Below are 18,706 nucleotides of genomic sequence, written 5' to 3'. Positions count from 1 at the left end.
TGCTGGGCTCAGCAGACCACCATGTCTGGGACTGCTTTTTAATAAAGCAGCTTTTTTTTTTTAATGCAGCCCATTTTCCTTAAAGGAAACGGGATGCATTTAAAGAAAAAAAATGAAATGAAACGTTTTCGTTTCATTTTTCAAGGGACCACTGCTTCCCTTAAAAAATATTTTTAGAGACAGTGTTAAAGTGGAAGGGGTGCTCTGGGGACCCCTTCCAAATTGCTACGCATTACCACCCTCTTAATTTGCAAGTGTTTTGCGACCGCAACTGCAGTCACAAAACATTCTCGCATAGCATTGCGGACGCAATTAGGAAAGGAACGCCCCTTTCTAATTGCGACTATATAAATAATACGCCATCATGAGAGGTTTATAACCACAAACTCATTAAAAAAAACATTAGATACCAGGTGACTGTGGGTGGTAGGGTATACACACACACACATCACACACCACACACACACAAACAACATACCTCTCTCATTATCTGCTCAACAACCATAGTCTAATCTTATCGTTTCATTGAAAGAGTCCTGGTGCTCTAAGTATTGGGGAGCATACAAAGTGTGGCATGCCAACACATACATTATCCAACATTGGCTTTCCAAATTAGGTTGAATCAGGCAATCCCCCCTCTGACATTACTGGCTGTTTACTATAGCCAACATGCTCAGCACCCTTTAAAACTACTCCATTAGAGGGTATTATTCATACCCAGAAGGCTCACACCTGGATCAGCTGACATAGAGATACTGAGTACGTCCCCGTCATAGCCAACAGCATTTCCCCAAAATCTATCTGGGAAAGATCCCCCAGATGTGTAGCAAACTCCTATTTGACAACACTCTTACCAGCATCTGGGAGTAACATTAGGGTACAAGCAGTATAGTTTTAGAAGTATATAGTACCTGTCTTAGAGCAGTCTGAAATGGATGTCTTTATTCTGTACTGTTGTTGAGCTTCTGACAATGTCTATGTGTATCATGACTGAGTCTTTGTTAGAAATCAGCTTACCAAGATAACGTTTATATTTCATCCTACACAACCAAGTGGAGGTTGTCTTAGACTCCAATAATACGATATACAGCTTAGAGATGGCCACTCTTGGTCCGGTTATTTTTTTAAATATATTTTTAAATGTTGCGTATGTTTTTGGGTGAACATTTATTTTGAAAGCAAATAAATAGGACAGTAATTTAGCACATTTGTCTACACCTATGATTCGGTTTTTTCCAAATTGCAAACATTTGTGGGTGCATTTTATTTTGAGCTCAAAGAACATCAATCTTGGTTCCATCATTCATCATGTGTCTGCATACTATACAGAAGCATTATAAACATCCACAAATAGTTACATTAGGAAAACATTTTCATATTGGACTGGTATCAGAAGAGCAAGATGAACTTACAGTTCACTGTGTTTCCTAAGAGCGTTAACCCTAACAGTAAAGGTTTTGCGTTAACTATTAATCGTATATACACGTTTGAACACTTTAGGTATTGGGATATATTTAACTTGCCTCGGCAGCAACAAGCAATACTCTTTCCCACAACCACGCTGTGGTACTGTAACCTGCCAGCTAAACGGTTTGTGCTGCAGAGAGTTGGGACTACTTACATACAGCACAAAATGAATATGAAGACCAGTTGTCTCTGAACACCAAAAACAATATGTCCTGGAAGTGAGGCAATAGAAATTCCTCACCCCGTCCACATTCAGGAGGTTCAGCTATTATCCCTAGATTAAGAACAGACCAGATTTTCAATGCAATTCCCTAATAGAAGTCTTCATACTTACTTGCTGTAGGAACCTTTCGAGCTTTGCGTTCCCCGGAAATTGAAGGGTTCATTACATACAATTTATGAGCCTCCTTAATTCTAAATAGGATGTCAGGCTTCACTTCATGTGAACCTGTAACAAAACAAAAAATCATTTATATTATTTATTCATCAATTTGGATATGCATTTATCCTTCAGAGAAACGTGGTCAACTGAAGAAATGCATAGGGTAGGGAGAGGGGTCTAGGAAAGAAAAAGAGTAAGTACACCGAAAGGATGCTTTGAAAGCCCAATGTCGTTTTAAATCAAGAGTAATTGTTCACAGTCTGACCCACACACAAAATGCATTACAACGTGAGGGAAAGCAGCCATGTAGCTGCTGGGTAAGTGGCTATGAGAGACGCAGGTAGGCGTTCTCTGCCCCGCCCCGTCATCATCATCCAATCATGTTACCCTATCACAATGGACCCAGCTATTTTATCAGAGAGTGTGTTTTGAAGTCCATCATAGGTCATCTGTGCAAATGACTGATGCAGGTTTTGTGGAAAAAACAGGCGCTTCCCTGGCCAGCTCTCAAAGAACAGAATTATAGCATAGTAAGTGGCATAAACCAACGAAAAGCAGGAGTACTTACCTGCCCAAGGCAAACTAGAGCATTATTCGTGACGCTACAAGAAAGCCACACCCACCAATACGTGTCAGTCATCAAGTTCCTACAATTCTGAACGTGCTGTCTATCTCTGTTCTTTGCTGATTTTGTAATTGTGTCACACTTATTGAGCAGCTTCTCTTCTAGGGCTTTCCTCACTTCTCAATCCAGTTTAGGGTGACTACCCATCTGTAAACTACACGGACTGTCTGCTTCCAGGAAAACAAAGCTTAACATTTCATACCAGTTCTATTTATATATATTCTAACACATTCTAACTTTCTAGCCCTGCATCATATTAAACAATAAATTGAAACCCACATACAACACATCTTCCCGACTAAATTAACAAATGAAACAAGGGCCTCACTTACAGCGAAAACTAATATTTTATCAAAACAATCGAAAATAAAACTAACACAAAATCATTGAAATAATTCAGACGTTTGATCAGTCGCCCACATATACTGTGGACCACACACCAACATCACAACTTTCACATTCACCAATCTCAAAACTTTGGATAGAGTATGCAGGAGGAAACTGAAGAGGAGAACTGGAGTAAGATTGCAGGAGGAGGGAGGAAAGTTTTGAGATTGGTGAATGTGGAAGTTGTGATGTTGGTGTGTGGTCCACAGTATATGTGGGTGACTGATCAAACGTGACATGGAGTGTTTTGGGTCAGGGTTTAAGAGTGCAGGAGAAAAGTACTTACTCTTAAACCCTGACCCATCGTTCCCTTTTCCGACAAACTACCATCATTCAACCCAAAACACTCCATGTCACAACCATTACCTGTACTTTATTTGCACCTAGCAAGGCTCACGTCCTTCACTTTACCGTCACTAACTTTAGCAAAACTGACAAAAAAAGTCACCTGTTATGGTTCTGAAAAGTTACTTTCACCTTTCCTTATCTGACCAGGCTTCTTCACACATAACATTTCTCCAACTTTAAAAGTACACCTTTCGATCAATGCCTTCTGTCAAAGGCTGCCTTTTAAACTACTTGAGTTTTTAAAATATTATTTACAACTACACTAGGTGACCACCCCCTTCAAAAGAGTTCCACACTGCCAACCACGATTATCTTTGCTGAACGGGACTCTACCTCTCATGGCAGTAAAGGGACTATATACCCCGTCACTGTAGGGGTAATTCTATACATCAAGATAATTTTCCCAATTACCGTTTTATAATTCTAATTTCTAGTCTTAGCCAACTGCAAGCTTCCCTTAATTACACGGTTAAATCTCTCCACTTCTACATTTTCTTCTAGATGGCATACAGAGGTCACGTTTTGTTCAATTCCATTCCTCTCCAAAAACTGTTGTACCTCATCAACTTTAAACAGCACACCAGTATGCCTGATTATTTTCTTGGATAACTCTTTCCCCAAAATACTGTCATCCATGAATTTAACCACAGCATGGGCACCAGCACGCCCAACAAACTATCTCAGGCCATTTAGAGAAATAACACATAGCAAGAAGAACAAAATTACTAGTTCCATCTTCACCAACCACTTCCCCCATGATATCCATACCTATACCTTATCATATCATTACAGAAGTTGCAACCGGATTTAACTATGTCTTAAATAGAATGTGCGACTTGTCAGCCAGCACTAAAACTCTCAAAACATTTTCTAACCACCCTCTCAATCTCACCATCCATGCCTGGCCACCAACAATACTCTTTAACCCTTTTTTTTTTTTTTTTACTATTAACAATTTTTAGGTGACCCTCACGACACAAATTCACAATTATGTTCCTTTATTTACTTGGAGGTACTACTATGGTGCCCTCACCAACACCTCTCCAACAGACAACACATATCTAACTTCCAAAAAACGGACAAACTCATTATCCAATGAACACTTCACAGGCGAACCTTCCACAACCAACTTCAAATCCTCATCCTCATACACAGCATTACTCCACTAATTCTCTTTAATTGCCATTCCTCCTTTGGTTTCTGTCAATGAAACAGTAAAATCTGCCCAATCGCTCCTAGGCACTTCTCCCAAAGCTAAAGGTAATATGCAAAGGCAATCAGCCACCTTGCTTTTAATTCCTGGTACATAATCAAATAACCTCATGGACATACATGCATGCAATGTTTGGAGTGGCACTCAACAAAGCATCAGTAGTGAGTCATTTTAACAGAGGTTTATGATCACATTTAACTAAAATTCGTATCTCCAAACAAATTGACGAAAAAGTTCACCACACAACTGTGAGGGTTTCTGATAAGAATTACTATGGACGCAATGGCAAGTTCAAGTCTTCTTTTGATCCACCAGAATGCAGTACAGCCTTCTCAATTACTCTCACACCAACAGCTTCTCTTCAACTCCCCACCATTCTATCCTGTAACTATGGCAGACCAAGTAATCACACAGAAGTCTGAGCTGACATGATTCCACCATGGTAATCAAGTTACAGCCCATCCCTTACCTTAATATATAAACAAAAATGTTGAACAGGGTAAATGCTAATAGTATAAAACAATGAAGAAAAATAATTGCTTAGAGTATGTTGTACTCTGTAGTTGAAAGTAGACGCTGGTAGCCTTATAAATCCTTAAGTACCTATATTCCAGTTGTACAGCAAGATGGTAGGTTGGTACATCAGACAAGTAGTCCAGGTGAAGGTAAAGTAGGTTAGCCCAGTAGTCAGCCCTCGGTCCTATGCCACAGCAGACCCCACCAGGAGCAGCCTGCCTGCTGCTCAGCCCATCTGTAACTGTCATACCTCACTCAGTCAGACACCCAACATTCCACGCATCACAGCTTTATCAACATTCTACTCCAAACACACACAGTAGCTGTGCAGCAGGTGGACTGGCAAACTGCAAGATATGAAAGTACTATGCAGGGCATAACAGAGTACATAAGATAAAAACACTTACTCCCCCCATAAGCAAAGGGACACAGAAAAAGGAGGAGACACAAGAAATAAACGTAAGAGTAGAAGCATAAGAATGAGAAGAATACAGTGACCTTAATACAATGGAGAGTCATCGTAAAATAGGTGCCGTGCAACCGCAGAAAATAATATGCAACTGCACAATAATACATATATGCAATAGGTACAAAAACACCAAACCTATTCATCCAGGTGTTTGGGTCTCTTGACCTCACAATGACAACAGCGAATGCCAGTTTAACCCCTTCCATGCTGCGCAAATTCCGCCGCTGTGCTGACGGAATCTTGCGCGGGCGGGGTCATGACGGAACGGTTCCGTCATGAGCACAGCTCAACCGTGGCTCATGACGGAACCGTTCCGTCATGAGCACCGAAGGGGTTAAGAAGAATCACCATCAACCACCACTTTGCCCTCACCATCGCCTTCATCTTTGTCCCCACTATTGCCAAAACCACCATCTTCCACAGATGGATCCTCGACTCCACTCCTCGTCAAGCGAGACATGCTCCACACAATACCATCATCCACCGCCACCACATTCCTCTTAACCCTTTTGCTGCTAGGTCTCCCCACCTGTGCTAAGCCTTTTTTGGGCTATTTGGGGTAGTTTGCGCTTCGGCCCCTGTAACTTTTTGACCACACACCATATTTGCGTCCTCTTCTTCCAACATCATGGGGATTTTAAAGGTATGTTGATTCTCCTGGTGGGGACCCAGAAATTAGTCAAAATACAGCTAAATGTTGTCTTGTTTTTTGGGGAAAAAAGTGCTGCAGAAGAAAGCGTCTGTTTTTTTCCGCTGCAAATGGTATCAACAAAGGGTTTGTGGTGCTGAAATCACCCTTTTCCCAGCTTTCAGGGACTGACAGACTTTTGTCAGAAAACCAAAATTTTTTATACAGTTCTTGCATTTTACTGGGACTTTGTGCTTTCAACCTCCTTCCAGTTAGTGGTAGAAATGGGTATAAAAGTAATAATGGATCCTGGAAAGCTATACATTTCAGAAAAGTAGACAGAATTCAGCAAAGGGTCGTTTGTGTAGATCCTTCAAGGTATTTTATAGAAACTAACAGTTGAAAATAAGAAAAATTGAAAATAAGTTGAAAAAAAATGCCATTTGTGCCAACGTTTAAACCTGTAACATCTTCTATGACAGATTTTTTAAAGCAATATACCGTTACATCCGCTGTACCCTTCTGGTTGTGGGATATATAGGACTTGTAGGTTCACCAAGAACCCGAGAGCCAATAACTGAGCAGTAATAGCAATTAATTTGGTAAAATATAAAGAGTAAAAAATAGGTATGAACACCACCAATGTATTTCCGAAAGGGGAACAAAATATAGAGTTTAGAAACAGTAGCTATTTGCACATCACCAAAATAGTGGGTACCCATACTAGCATGTGAATTATGGGACATTTTTAAACCGACTTCTTTTTTACACATTGTCTTACATTTGGAAGACAGAAATGCATCTAAAGTCAATAGGTAAAAACAGTTAATCTACAATTCTGTTTTCCCCTAAGTCTCCTGATAAAAATGGTACCTCACTTCTATGGGTAGGCCTAGTGCCCGCGGCAGGAAACAGCCCGAAACGCAACGTGGACACACCGCATTTTTACAGTGAAAACTGAGCCTTTTTTTTGCAAAGTGCCTAGCTGTAGATTTTGAACCCTCTGCCGGACCTAGGGAAACCGAGCAAACCTATACATTTTGGAAAACTAGACACCCAGGGGAATCCAGGATGTGGTGATTTGTGTGGCTCTCACCAGGATCTGTTACCCAGAATCCCTTGCAAATCTCAGACTTTGTCAAACAAAACACATTTTACTCACATTTCTGTAATGGAAAGTTCTGGAATCTCCGTGGGACCACACAATTCCATCCACACCGCATTCCCTAACCACTTCTGACAAAAATGGTAGCTCACTTGTGTGGGTAGCCCTAGTGCCCGCAACAGGAAACGGCCCAAAAAGCAATGTGGACACATCACATTTTTACAGTGAAAACAGACCCTTTTTTTGCAAAGTGACTCGCTGTAGATTTCGAACACTAGCTCTGCTGGCACCTATGGAAACCTATCAAACCTATACATTTTTGAAAACTAGACACCCAGGGAAATCCAGGAGGGGATAACTTATCCGCCTCTCACAGGTTCTGTTACCCTGAATCACTTGCAAACCTCGAACTTGATAAAAAAAAACACATTCATGTGATGGAAAGTTCTGGAATCTGCATGGGTCCACAAAATTCCACCCACCCAGAGTTCCCCCAAAGTCTTCCGATAAAAATGGTACCTTACCTGTGTGGGTAGGCCTAGTGCCCGCAACAGGATCCTGCCCAAAACACAACGTGGACACACAACATTTTTACAGTGGAAACTGACCCTTTCTTTGCATAGTGCCTAGCTGTAGATTTCAAACCCTAGCTCTGCCGGCATCCAGGGTAACCAAGCAAACCTATACATTTTTTTAAACTGAACACCCAGCTAAATCCAGGAGGGGGTGACTTGTCTGGCTCTCACCAGGTTCTGTTACTCAGATTCCCTTGCAAACCTCAAACTTTGTAAAAAAAAAAAAAACACACATTTTCCTCACATTTCTGTGAAGGAAAGTTCTGGAATCTGCGTGGATCCACAAAATTCACCTGCCAAACATTCCCCAAAGTCTTCTGATAAAAATGGTACCTCAATTGTGTGGGTAGGCCTTGTACCCACAACAGGAAACGGCCCAAAATGCAACGTGGACACTCCATATTTTTACAGTGAAAACTGACCCTTTTTCTGCAAAGTGCCTACCTGTAGATTTTGAACACTAGCTCTGCTGGAACCTAGGGAAACTTTGCAAACCTTCACATTTTTGAAAAACAGACACCCAGGAGAATCCAGGACGGGGTGAACTGCCTGGCTCTCACCAGGTTCTGTTACCCAAAATCCCTTGCAAACCTCAAACTTTGTTAAAAAAAAAATATCATATTTGTGTGATGGAAAGTTTTGAAATCTGCGTGGGTCCACATATTCCACCCACCCCGCATTCCCCAAAGTCTTCCGATTCAAATGGTACCTCACTTGTGTGGGTAGCCCTAGTGCCCGTGACAGGAAACGGCCCAAAATGCAACATGAACACACCATATTTTTATTGTGAAAACTAACCCTTTTTTGCAAAGTGCCTAGCTGTAGATTGCGAACCCTAGCTCTTCCGGCACCTAAGATAACCCAGCAAACCTATACATTTTTGAAAACTAGACACCCAGGGAAATCCAGGAGGGGTGAGTTGTTTGGCTCTCACCAGGTTCTGTTACCCAGAATCCCTTGCAAACATTGTCAAAAAAACACATTTTTGTGATGGAAAGTTCTGGAATCTGCGTGGGTCCATAAAATTCCACCCACCCAACGTCCCCCCAAAGTCTTCCGATAAAAATGGTACCTCACTTGTGTGGGTAGGCCTAGTGCCAGCAACATGAAATGGCCCAAAACGCAACGTGGACATTTTTACAGTGAAAACTACCATTTGTTTGAAAAGTGTTTAGCTGTAGATTTCCAACCCTAGCTCTGCCATCACCTAGGGAAACCAAGCAAACCTATACATTTTTGAAAAACAGACACACAGGGAAATCCAGGAGGGGATAACTTGAGTGGCTCTCACCAGGTTCTGTGACCCAGAATCCCTTGCAAACCTCAAACTTGGTTAAAAAAAAAAAAAAGATTTTCCTCACATTTCTGTGATGGAAAGTTCTGGAATCTGGGTGGGTCCACTAAATTCTCCAAAGTCCTACGATAACAATGGCACCTCACTTGTGTGGGTAGGCCTAGGGACCGCGACAGGAAACGGCCCAAAACGCAACATAGACACACCACATTTTTACAGTGAAAACTGACCCTTTTTAGGTATCGCGCCAAGCGTTGCAGTGCGCATCACTGCTCGCGCAGTGAGACTTCATGTAGGGGCTTTCAGAAATCGCTTCAGATGTTCGCACACGCTGCGTCTGTGCTTTTACTTTTGCCCCAGGCTATTGGCCTTTGAGTGCGTCCTTTTAACATTGCTCCGCCCATTGCCTATTGGTGTCGGTTACCCGCACGGCCGCCATGTGGTTTCAATTATCGTGCCCAGACACAGTCGCAATAATTGAAACCAGATGTCTTGCTGTGGCCCGCGCGCGCACCACTCGCGGGCTTGTTCTTTTTTGGATCCATTTCACAGGGAAGCAACTAAATGAAAGAAGGAAATAGAGGTTGTGAACCGTTTCTTCAAGTCACGGTTTTCAGTAATTCATTTCGTAGGCACTCTTTGTTCCCCTCAGCACTTGTACAGGTAGTGGGAACAGTTCTTTTCTGTAAACATGGACGTGACCTATTTCAGGTAATGCTTTTGTTTTCCTTTTCTTGTTTGTTTGTTACATTCCGCTACAGTGGCGCCTGTCCAAACATGGCGGTGGTTCAGTTTGCCTCCGTGCGAGACATGGTTGCCTTAAAAGCAAGGAAGCGCTCCCTCTTCTTTGTGAAACTATCATCAGCGTGATAGGAGTTGCTTTGTTTCCCACGAGCGGGCACATCTCTGCTTCTTGCTGCCTGGATGTGACAATGGAGCCTATGTAGCGATTCAACGAGAGAAGGCATATGTGGAAATTAACTCCTCTGGGGTCGAAGCTCTCCTTGCCTCGAGAGACTGATCAGCAGCCTGTTCAGCCCCCGTAGGACTATGATTAATAAAGCACTGGAGGTTTCCTTTTTAGCAAGCCCTGTAAAAAACAAGCATTTGCACTCGTTTCGATTCCGTGCTTTTTTTTTTTGTCTCCGCCCACTGCGTGCCATGCCATTTACTGTTACAGAGGAAGGCCTACACAAGAACCAGCCGTCTTTTGTTAATTTGCATTCCCAATATGGTTCAAGCTATTTGTCTGGAAACGCAGCGTGTCCGCTGCGCTCCCGTCAATAGACACCAGCCTGAAACCAGAGTTCCCCTGGTCGCCCACATTCGAGGGGATTGTGTGATCCTGGGCAATTCGCAGCACCTCCCCAGCTCTCAGAAGCGGCATCTGTTCCAAACTGGAGTGTAACTACACGTGCACTTCATAAAAGCCTAGTGGGGGTTGGCGGTCAGAGTCTCTTCACGGTGCTTGCCTATATTTTTGGTTTTAGCAAAATGGTAGAAACCTACCATCTGTTTACTTTCCTAGTGCTACTACTCATCTATATATGCTACTGTATACTGGTGATTTCAGTGCACTTATTTTATGCTAGAATAACGACTGTTCAATAAATACTTATTGCAAATGTCCCAACCGTTTATTTTGTGTATCTCGCTGAGAACAAGTGAGCACGAGTAACTGGGCGAAAAGTAAGTTACTGGTTCCATGGTCCTGAGGGATCAGGGTTGTCATGTTAGATAGTTGTCAAGAACTATTCACTCCTTGGTAAGAGGAGGTTATAGTGGCATTGCGAGCAAGCTGGTACACAGGCCAACATACCCGGTGGGGGTGTCTGGAATCAGTCTGGACAGCAGTCCCGCAGTATGTTGTCTAAACGCGCAGATCCTATATAGGTCTTATAGGAACTACACGACATGGCGCCGCCAACGTTGGTATTGGCACTTATTTAATAGTCAAATCTGAGTAGTTTGGTTGTGTTATTCTCAGAGACCCCTGCTCACATTTTCCCCAGGACATCTGGAGTGGGAGTGAACAAATCCGCCACAGCAGAGTAGGAAAATTCCTATGTATTGGCTGTTGGTTTAATCAAGCTTGAAGGATACAGTGTTCCTAATTGTGCATAACACCTTATCTCACTTCCCTTGAAACGCTCTCCTTTCTATAAATAGTGACTGAACAGAGAGACGTATATGACGGAAATGCCCTCAACTTCTCAGCCGAAGAAGACGATGCAGATGCAATATACATTGCAGATAATGTTAGAAATGAAATCACCCTAAAACTAGTAACATATGGTGTTACAACTAGGGGTGGGCAAGTGACTTTCGTGATTTAAGCACACAAATCATATAGAACAGAGGTATTCTATTCATGGATTAAATTCCCACAGGCAAATGTAAAAATCAAAACATTTCACTACTATGTAGAAGATGATATACCAAATGAGTCAGCTCGGAAGAAACGGAGCAACATGGCCAGTTTTAGCGGCATACACACCACATCCTGACATTGACACTATGCCAGGAGGAGACTTACTTGTACAGCAGAAAGAATTAATAAGACTTTACAGAAACATGACACAGTTTGTGTTGAGAACAATCACACTCCAGCCCACATCGGCTACACAACCAGGACTAGTCCAAACTCCCACAACAAGAATTACACCACAGACACTGCACGCAGTGATGGGTAAAATGCCCACAAAACGTGAACAAATGCCCTTCTGGATAGCACAAAAAATTACACAACTGGAGGCGGTGTTTCCACACACTGGTCTTAAGAAAAAGCATAGAATACTTACTGTTTGCTTACCAATGGGGATAGCTCCCTCTATAGAGGATTGTACCTCTTGGGGCACAGTCTTCGCTGCAATATATACTAGGACTCATGGTATCCCTTCTTTAGCGGTAATATCAGATGTATTACGAGTTATGGAGCAGCGCCTGCTCTAAACTTAGGGATGAAGTTGTTAAATAACTTTGCCCAGGTATCTGCGATAATATTGGCAAAAATTAAAGGAGAAGCAGCATCAGTGGCAATACCCCAATGCCTGAGGGAGTTCACTCCATTACAACAGGAGACAGAACCACCTAAAATGATTGACACTGCTAATGCAGAGTTAGGTAGAGACAATATGGGACAATAATAAACAACAAAAGAACAGATCTCACTCCAGGGGAAGGCCTCCTCAGCAGGAGCCCCCAGAAAGGAGATATAATCTTAGGAATAGAGATAACATTAGAAAACCTGACAGGTATCAGGATACTGATAGTCATTCCTCTCGTTCCTTTCAGAGCTCATCAAAAAACTCTAAGAGTGAGTATATCACGGTGGAAACACCTGATACTAGGGTGAGTGTACCACACAAGTTACATGAAATAACGCTCCAAATGGAGGGGGACAAGCAGAGACAAGAAAAGGGTTGCTTCTGGGAAAACCTGACTTCTGGCTATGACATCCTATTAGCGTGAGAGATTGCCCGCCTACTATTGTAATGGAATGCCCAAAGGGGGAAACTGTAATTTTTACAGCTTTCTCCAACCTAGTCCCCACACACCTAAGACATACATACGCGCAGGAGTGAGCGGCAGCCCTTTCTCCAGCATTATGCCGCAACCACGTAGGGAGGGATGAAGAGTCACCCCACCACGTTTTTCCAATAACAAAACCAACTCCACAAAGACAGTATCCCATAAAATAGGAAGCTAAAAAACAGGTCAGGGAGATCTTAGATCAACTTGAATACCAAGGTGTAATTTAACCATGCACCTCATCAATGAATAATCCTTTGTTTCCCTTACTGAAACCCTACAATTCATATCGTCTAATTTTAGACTACAGACACTTAAACTCATGCACAAAAATATTTGCAGTTCAGAATGCATATAGTGGCGCATTAAAGAATAACATTGTGTGTAAAAAATACAAAACAACATTAGATATCTCAAATGGATTTTTCTGCCAAAACATAGCGCCTGAAAGCAGATATTTGACAGCCTTCTCAGCGTTCGGGTCTTAGCGTCAATTTTGTCGACTCCCCCAAGGGTATAAGAATAGCCCGGGGTTATTCTCAAGGAGGGTAACAGAGTTACTACAGATTTTGGATGAAGAAGAATTATCCTATGTAGATATTTATCTGACGGATGATGACTTAGAGGAACACTTGACCAGGGTAAGCGCCATTATTTTGGGTTTCGCCTCTGAGGGCTACAAATTTAACTTAAAAAAATCAAACATAGCCCACCTCAATGTCCTATTTTTGGGAGATGAGCTTTCAAGTGAAGGCGAACGCCTGGCAGCCCACTTTTTAGAAAATTGCGCACTGCTACAACCTGCAAAATCATAAAAAAATGTACAGCCCATACTGGGAATTTTTAATTTTGGCAGAACATACATTTTGGATTACGCAGAGAGAGTAAAACCTTTCTACTACCTGATAAAAACTGACTTTTCAGTTAGACAATGGACACAGGAACACATGAATATCCTTAGTTCCCTACAAGATGATATGATATCATCAAAACACTTACAGACACGCGTAAACGTGCACAACCGGGTAATCCGCATAGTCGAAGGTCAATCTGGGTACACTTACTTAACATTTAATGAAGGTGAAACAGTACCAATTACATATAAATCGCATTTGAACACTGTTAGATTTGGGGGTCTCTAGTTGGCATAGGTAGGTACCTGTGACAAATAGGGACCCTTGCGTCTAGTCATGGTAAGGGGCTACACTCCTAAAATAACCCCTGCTCACCCCCTTGGTAGCCTGGCACGAGCAGGCAGGCTTATCTCAGAGACAGTGTGTAAGGCATTTGTGACCACATACAGTAATACAGTGACAACACTACAAATGGACAGCACACAGGTAGTATTATAAAAATAAGTATTTTTATATAGACTTAACACAAGACCAAACGACAAAAATCCACAATACTGTACTCAAAAATAGTCTCTCAAATGTTATAAAATAGCTCAGTTCTCTCAAGTTGTAAATGCGACACTTTACTCTCAATGTACCTTAGATGCGCAATGCAAAGAAAACAATAGGGTCGCAGGGAAGGTGATGCGTCGGTTCCTTACATGCAGGGGAGTGGATGCGTCAGTTCCTTACTGCTGCGCAGGGGAGTTGATGCTCACTTCCTTACTGTGTGGGGAGGTGATGCGTCTGTTTCTTACTGCTCTCCGGTGAGATGCGACACGCTGGCACCTCGATGCGATACTCTTCTCCTGTGCGATGCGACAAAATGGCGTCCTGGTTGCGATTCGACAACGTTGGTGTGATGCGTGCACGCCCGACAGCCGTGCGGCGACTCGATCTTTGGAGCCGCGACAGGCCCTGCAACGCACTTCTCCAGTGATGTGACGATGACCTTTGTGGCAGCGTCCTGCTTCTCCGGCAATGCGCTGCGCTTCGTTGATGCGATGATGGCAGCGGTGGCTTGCTTCCTCGGCGATGCGATGACAGCAGCTGTGGTGGCGACACGCTTCTCGTTGTTGCATCGTGCTTCCAGCTCCCAGCGACACACAGTCTCTCAGAAGGCCCAGCACAACAGCAGGCACTTCAATTCCCAGCAAGGGGGGAGCTGGTTGGTGAAGTCTTGCATCCCTGAGACTTCAGGCAGGAGGCAAGCTCTAGTTCAATCCCTTGTTGATTCTTCTTCAAGTTGATAAAAAGCACACTCAGTACTTTTCTCCTCTCTTTGGTAATGAAGCACACACTGCAGGCCAACCCCCAAACACACAGCATAGGGGTAGTCTCCTCCTTCAGCTTCCTGGTTCTTCTCCTCAGCAAAGGTTCGTCTTGATTCCCAGAAGTGATCTAAAGTTCTTGGGTCTGGGTCCCAATATTTATACTACTTTTCTCTTTGTTCTCTGAAGGCAGAGAGGCCTTTACCTAGTCCAAACCGGTTCTGGTCAGTCCTGGAGCACTCTGTTGACATGTCTCCTGTTTTCCTTCCACAGTACAGGGCAGGGACATCAGACACACCACAGGAGGTGGAGCCAGCATTGTGGAGGGAAGACCCAGCCCTATTCAGGTGCCAGGCGCAACTACTCCCACCCATCTAGATGCAGATCTTTCTATTCAGCCTTGTGCTGACTCACCCTGTCTCCTGGAATCCCCCAGCCCCTGTCACTCAAACTCCAGCCAAGGAATACACAGCCTAGCAGAGGCAGGTTTGGATGGTTAGACAAGAAAATACCTACTTTCTAAAAGTGATATTTTCAAACACAGAATGTTAAAATGAGTTCAGGCATACTAAACTCGAATTTCTACCAGGATTATAAAATATAATAATCAAATTGCCTATTCTGGCCTATGGAGAACACGTAGCCTTGCAATAGTGAAAAACGAAAATGGCTGTAATTCACTATCAGGACATGCCACACACATCATGGCATGTCCTACATTTTACCTACAATGCACCCTGCCCTTGGGCCTACCATACGGGTGTCTAATATGTATAAAAGGGAAGGTTTAGGGACCAGCAGCATGGTTACAAGCCCTGGGCACACGCAGTGCACTGTACTAAGGTCTGACGAATAAACCAATCAAGCCAATCATGGAGTCACTAATCTATACATCAATTCACCATAGGGAGCACTTGCACTGTGGCACTGAACAGCAGTGGCACAGTGCCCAAAGCATCTATAACCAGCAAAAACACATGAGGCAACAGCAAACAAATGGAAGGGAGACCCACGCCAATGGTGCCAGGCCTAACAAACACCAACGCTGAAATGCGTTTTGCTCCTACAAAAAGATTCTGACAACAGTACAGACTGCTGTAGTGAGAAAGAGCACTGCCTCAGGGGAAAAGAATACTTGTCGGGACCCCGGTACCGGCCTTAGAGGCTGCTACAAAGGCAAGTGTCCCAAATGCAAAAGCGTTACATCCAAGTTGGATACAATGGCTAATTCTCACACTGCAACAGATGTGGAATACAGATTTGACCCTAGTTTAGAAACACAAGCATTCCTGCAATATGAACAAGAATATCCTCTACCAACTGAAATAATGCCTCTAGATCGGTATTGTAGGAAAGTGTGATCTGCTTCTTATGGTTACCACCACTTTTTGCTTGATGTCTCACTGTTTTTGACTAGTTCAACTAGGATCCTGCTAATCAGGACCCCAGTCTATCTACTTTCTCCCTTAAATTGACATACATGTACTTTGGTACACACCAGATTGGATACTGGGGTACCCTTGTAAGTCCCTAGTATATGGTACCCATGTACCCAGGGCATAGGTACCCCAGAGGCCTCCCATGGGCTGAAGCATGTATTATTCCACCCATGAGAGGCCATTCAAAATGGAACTCTAGGTCTGCTACTGCAGCCTGTGTAAGAGGGTGCTTGCACCACTTACTTTAGATATAGGTTCACTATATCTATTGGTCACTACACTTGAAACTCATAAGTCACCCCTATAGCAGGCGTTAACAACCCTGAAGGCAGGGTGCTGGGTTTTATGTGAGAGGGTGCCCCTGAATGAGCAGAGCCTCTCTGCAGCCTTCGGAGACCATTCTCCCAGGTTGTCTGTGACTCAGCCGGACATAAAGGTAGAGGTGCATTATAACCTCGCCGTAAATGCTATCTCGAAAACGGCTGCATAGAAACATAGCGTGTCTGGTATCAAACTCCTTGGAATCATACCTCCACTTCAAAAACTGGTGAGGGAGGTACGATTCCACCCTTCAGAAGCGAGCTTCGTGGGGTCACTGGTTTAACCGGTGCCAGCCTTCTCGACCCGGACAGCATAAAATGGATGCTGCCGACCAGAGACAACTTTCTGCCCTCCGACTGCTGAGCCAAGCTCGAGCAGAGGAAGGCAGCACAATAAGCATCCTGTCACAGGGAGATGTGACCACCTCCCAGACAGGATTTAGTGTATTGGGGCTGGGTGGGTGCACTTGAGAGTGCCTGAAAGTCTGCACTGGGAGCACATTTGGTGTCCCTGTGCATAGTCCAGCTCAAACCAGTTCTGGGAGCTATTGGCTCCTGCTCTGGCGCAAAACTGTACAAAGAACATGGGTGTAACCACCCCTCTGTCCTGACCCTCCCCTAGGAGTGTCCCCCAAATCTGTCCAACCCTCTCCTGTGGGTACAAAAGGCTTAACCTGGCTGTAAGACTTTAGATTTTACTTGGACAAGATTCTACAAGAACTGGGACTGAGTTCGATAACATATTGTAATACAATAGCCACAGACCAGACCCACGTTATGTACAACGAGAACATCCAGGGTAGTGACATCATACAGTGTTGGAAAGATGTGCCTTGATTGGCTACGAACCTCGACACTACCCCAGGTAAAACAACACTTGTCCTTACTCACAGAGGATGTAGACATATAGGATTTTGTATTAGGTCCCAGAAAACCACGTCAGAAGCGCTTTTTGTATGCTGTTTATATGAAATCTAGAAAATCTCCCAACAAGAAGCTGCAGAGAGATTAAGAGAAATAGATAAGAGTTAAGCTAGAAAAGGCGTTCGCCGTAGTTGACAATGGTATGACTACATTAACATCCAGGATATATTCACTGGGCAACATTGTATCTTCTACTATCAATGTAATAGAATAGGATTTGTCCATATTGCAACACGGACAGTCGCAGTTACGTTCTAGTATTTTGTTAAGCTGGACGCTGCAGTCATTGCGCTGGTTATGTGCCTTGGCGTTTTATCAACATTACGTCATTATTTTCTGCATACAATTTAACGGAAAACAGATAAAGACGGCACAGAGGGGAGCAAAGTATACAATGCTGCGCATTGAGAAACTAGATAGGTTAGTTACCTGTGAGAGGGAGAGCCCAGAGAGAATGACTACTTCCCCCTTCCCACTACGAGGACCAGAATGCCTCAGGGCAGGGATGACGTTTGTCAGGAGCAAACACATACGACATAGCAACCCGGACAGAAAAGCACCTACTTTTCCTGTTTCCCCACAGACCAGCCCCAGTCCTGGAGGGCTCGTGCGGACACGCCAAACAACGGAGAAGAGGGGAGTAGCTGACCCCGGAAGTGGAACGCCCGGGGAGGTAAAAGCACGGCCCGCCCAGGAAGAGTTGTCGTTGTTAGGAGAAAGCGAGCCCGAAGAGAGGAGTTGTGCGCGGAATTGCGAAGAGACCGAAAGGATAAGGAGCACGCTGACGGCGACCGGAGCGGAAGCGAGGACACCGAAGCAGACGACCGCTGGACAGAGGAATGGTGGAGTCCTCCGGAGGATGCTGAGGAGCGGCCGCAACTCCAGGGGAGAGTTGCGGCGGGGCCGGTGAGTACCTCTGTGCAAGGGGACGTCGGGGAAGCTGTCGATACGGGAGGTGGGAGGGGGGCGTGTACGGAAGGAATCGGGAGGAGGGAGGCGTTCGTAGTGGTAGAAGCCAGGGAGGAATCGAGTGGGTAGAGCCCAGACCTGAGAGAAGGATTTGGCAAACACCCCATTCTCTGGAGCATGTTTATCTGTACCTATAGACTCAGTCATCTCGGAGATCACATTTCCGTAGTGTCCTAACCCACTGTAATCACTTTTACCCCCCCCTCACTGTTCCCGTGACCCCCTCACCATCCCAGACTGTGCACAGGAAAATACCGAAACACCGGGTGTTGGTGACGGCAGCGCATAAAACCATTTTTTCACATACGAACTCACAAACGGCCACTATTGTTTTTTTTTCCTTTCCTCTG

General features: G+C 44.0%; 1 protein-coding gene across 8 annotated transcripts in view; it reads right to left on the bottom strand.

Moving 5' to 3' along the window:
* The window catches only part of LOC146775830 (uncharacterized), a 1,003,909-nt gene that overhangs the window by 549,580 nt on the left and 435,623 nt on the right, over positions 1–18,706 (bottom strand). For all 8 annotated transcript variants that reach the window (XM_085637695.1, XM_085637697.1, XM_085637696.1 and 5 more), the window contains one exon: positions 1,802–1,915. In XM_085637695.1, coding sequence (XP_085493821.1) covers positions 1,802–1,915 — 114 coding nt within the window. The remainder of the gene's footprint in view (positions 1–1,801; positions 1,916–18,706) is intronic.

This window comes from Triturus cristatus, chromosome 12, assembly GCF_964204655.1.
Source record: "Triturus cristatus chromosome 12, aTriCri1.1, whole genome shotgun sequence".
Lineage (NCBI taxonomy): Eukaryota > Metazoa > Chordata > Amphibia > Caudata > Salamandridae > Triturus > Triturus cristatus.
Note: the sequence above shows the minus strand (reverse complement) of the source record. Positions and strands in the feature narration are given on the sequence as shown.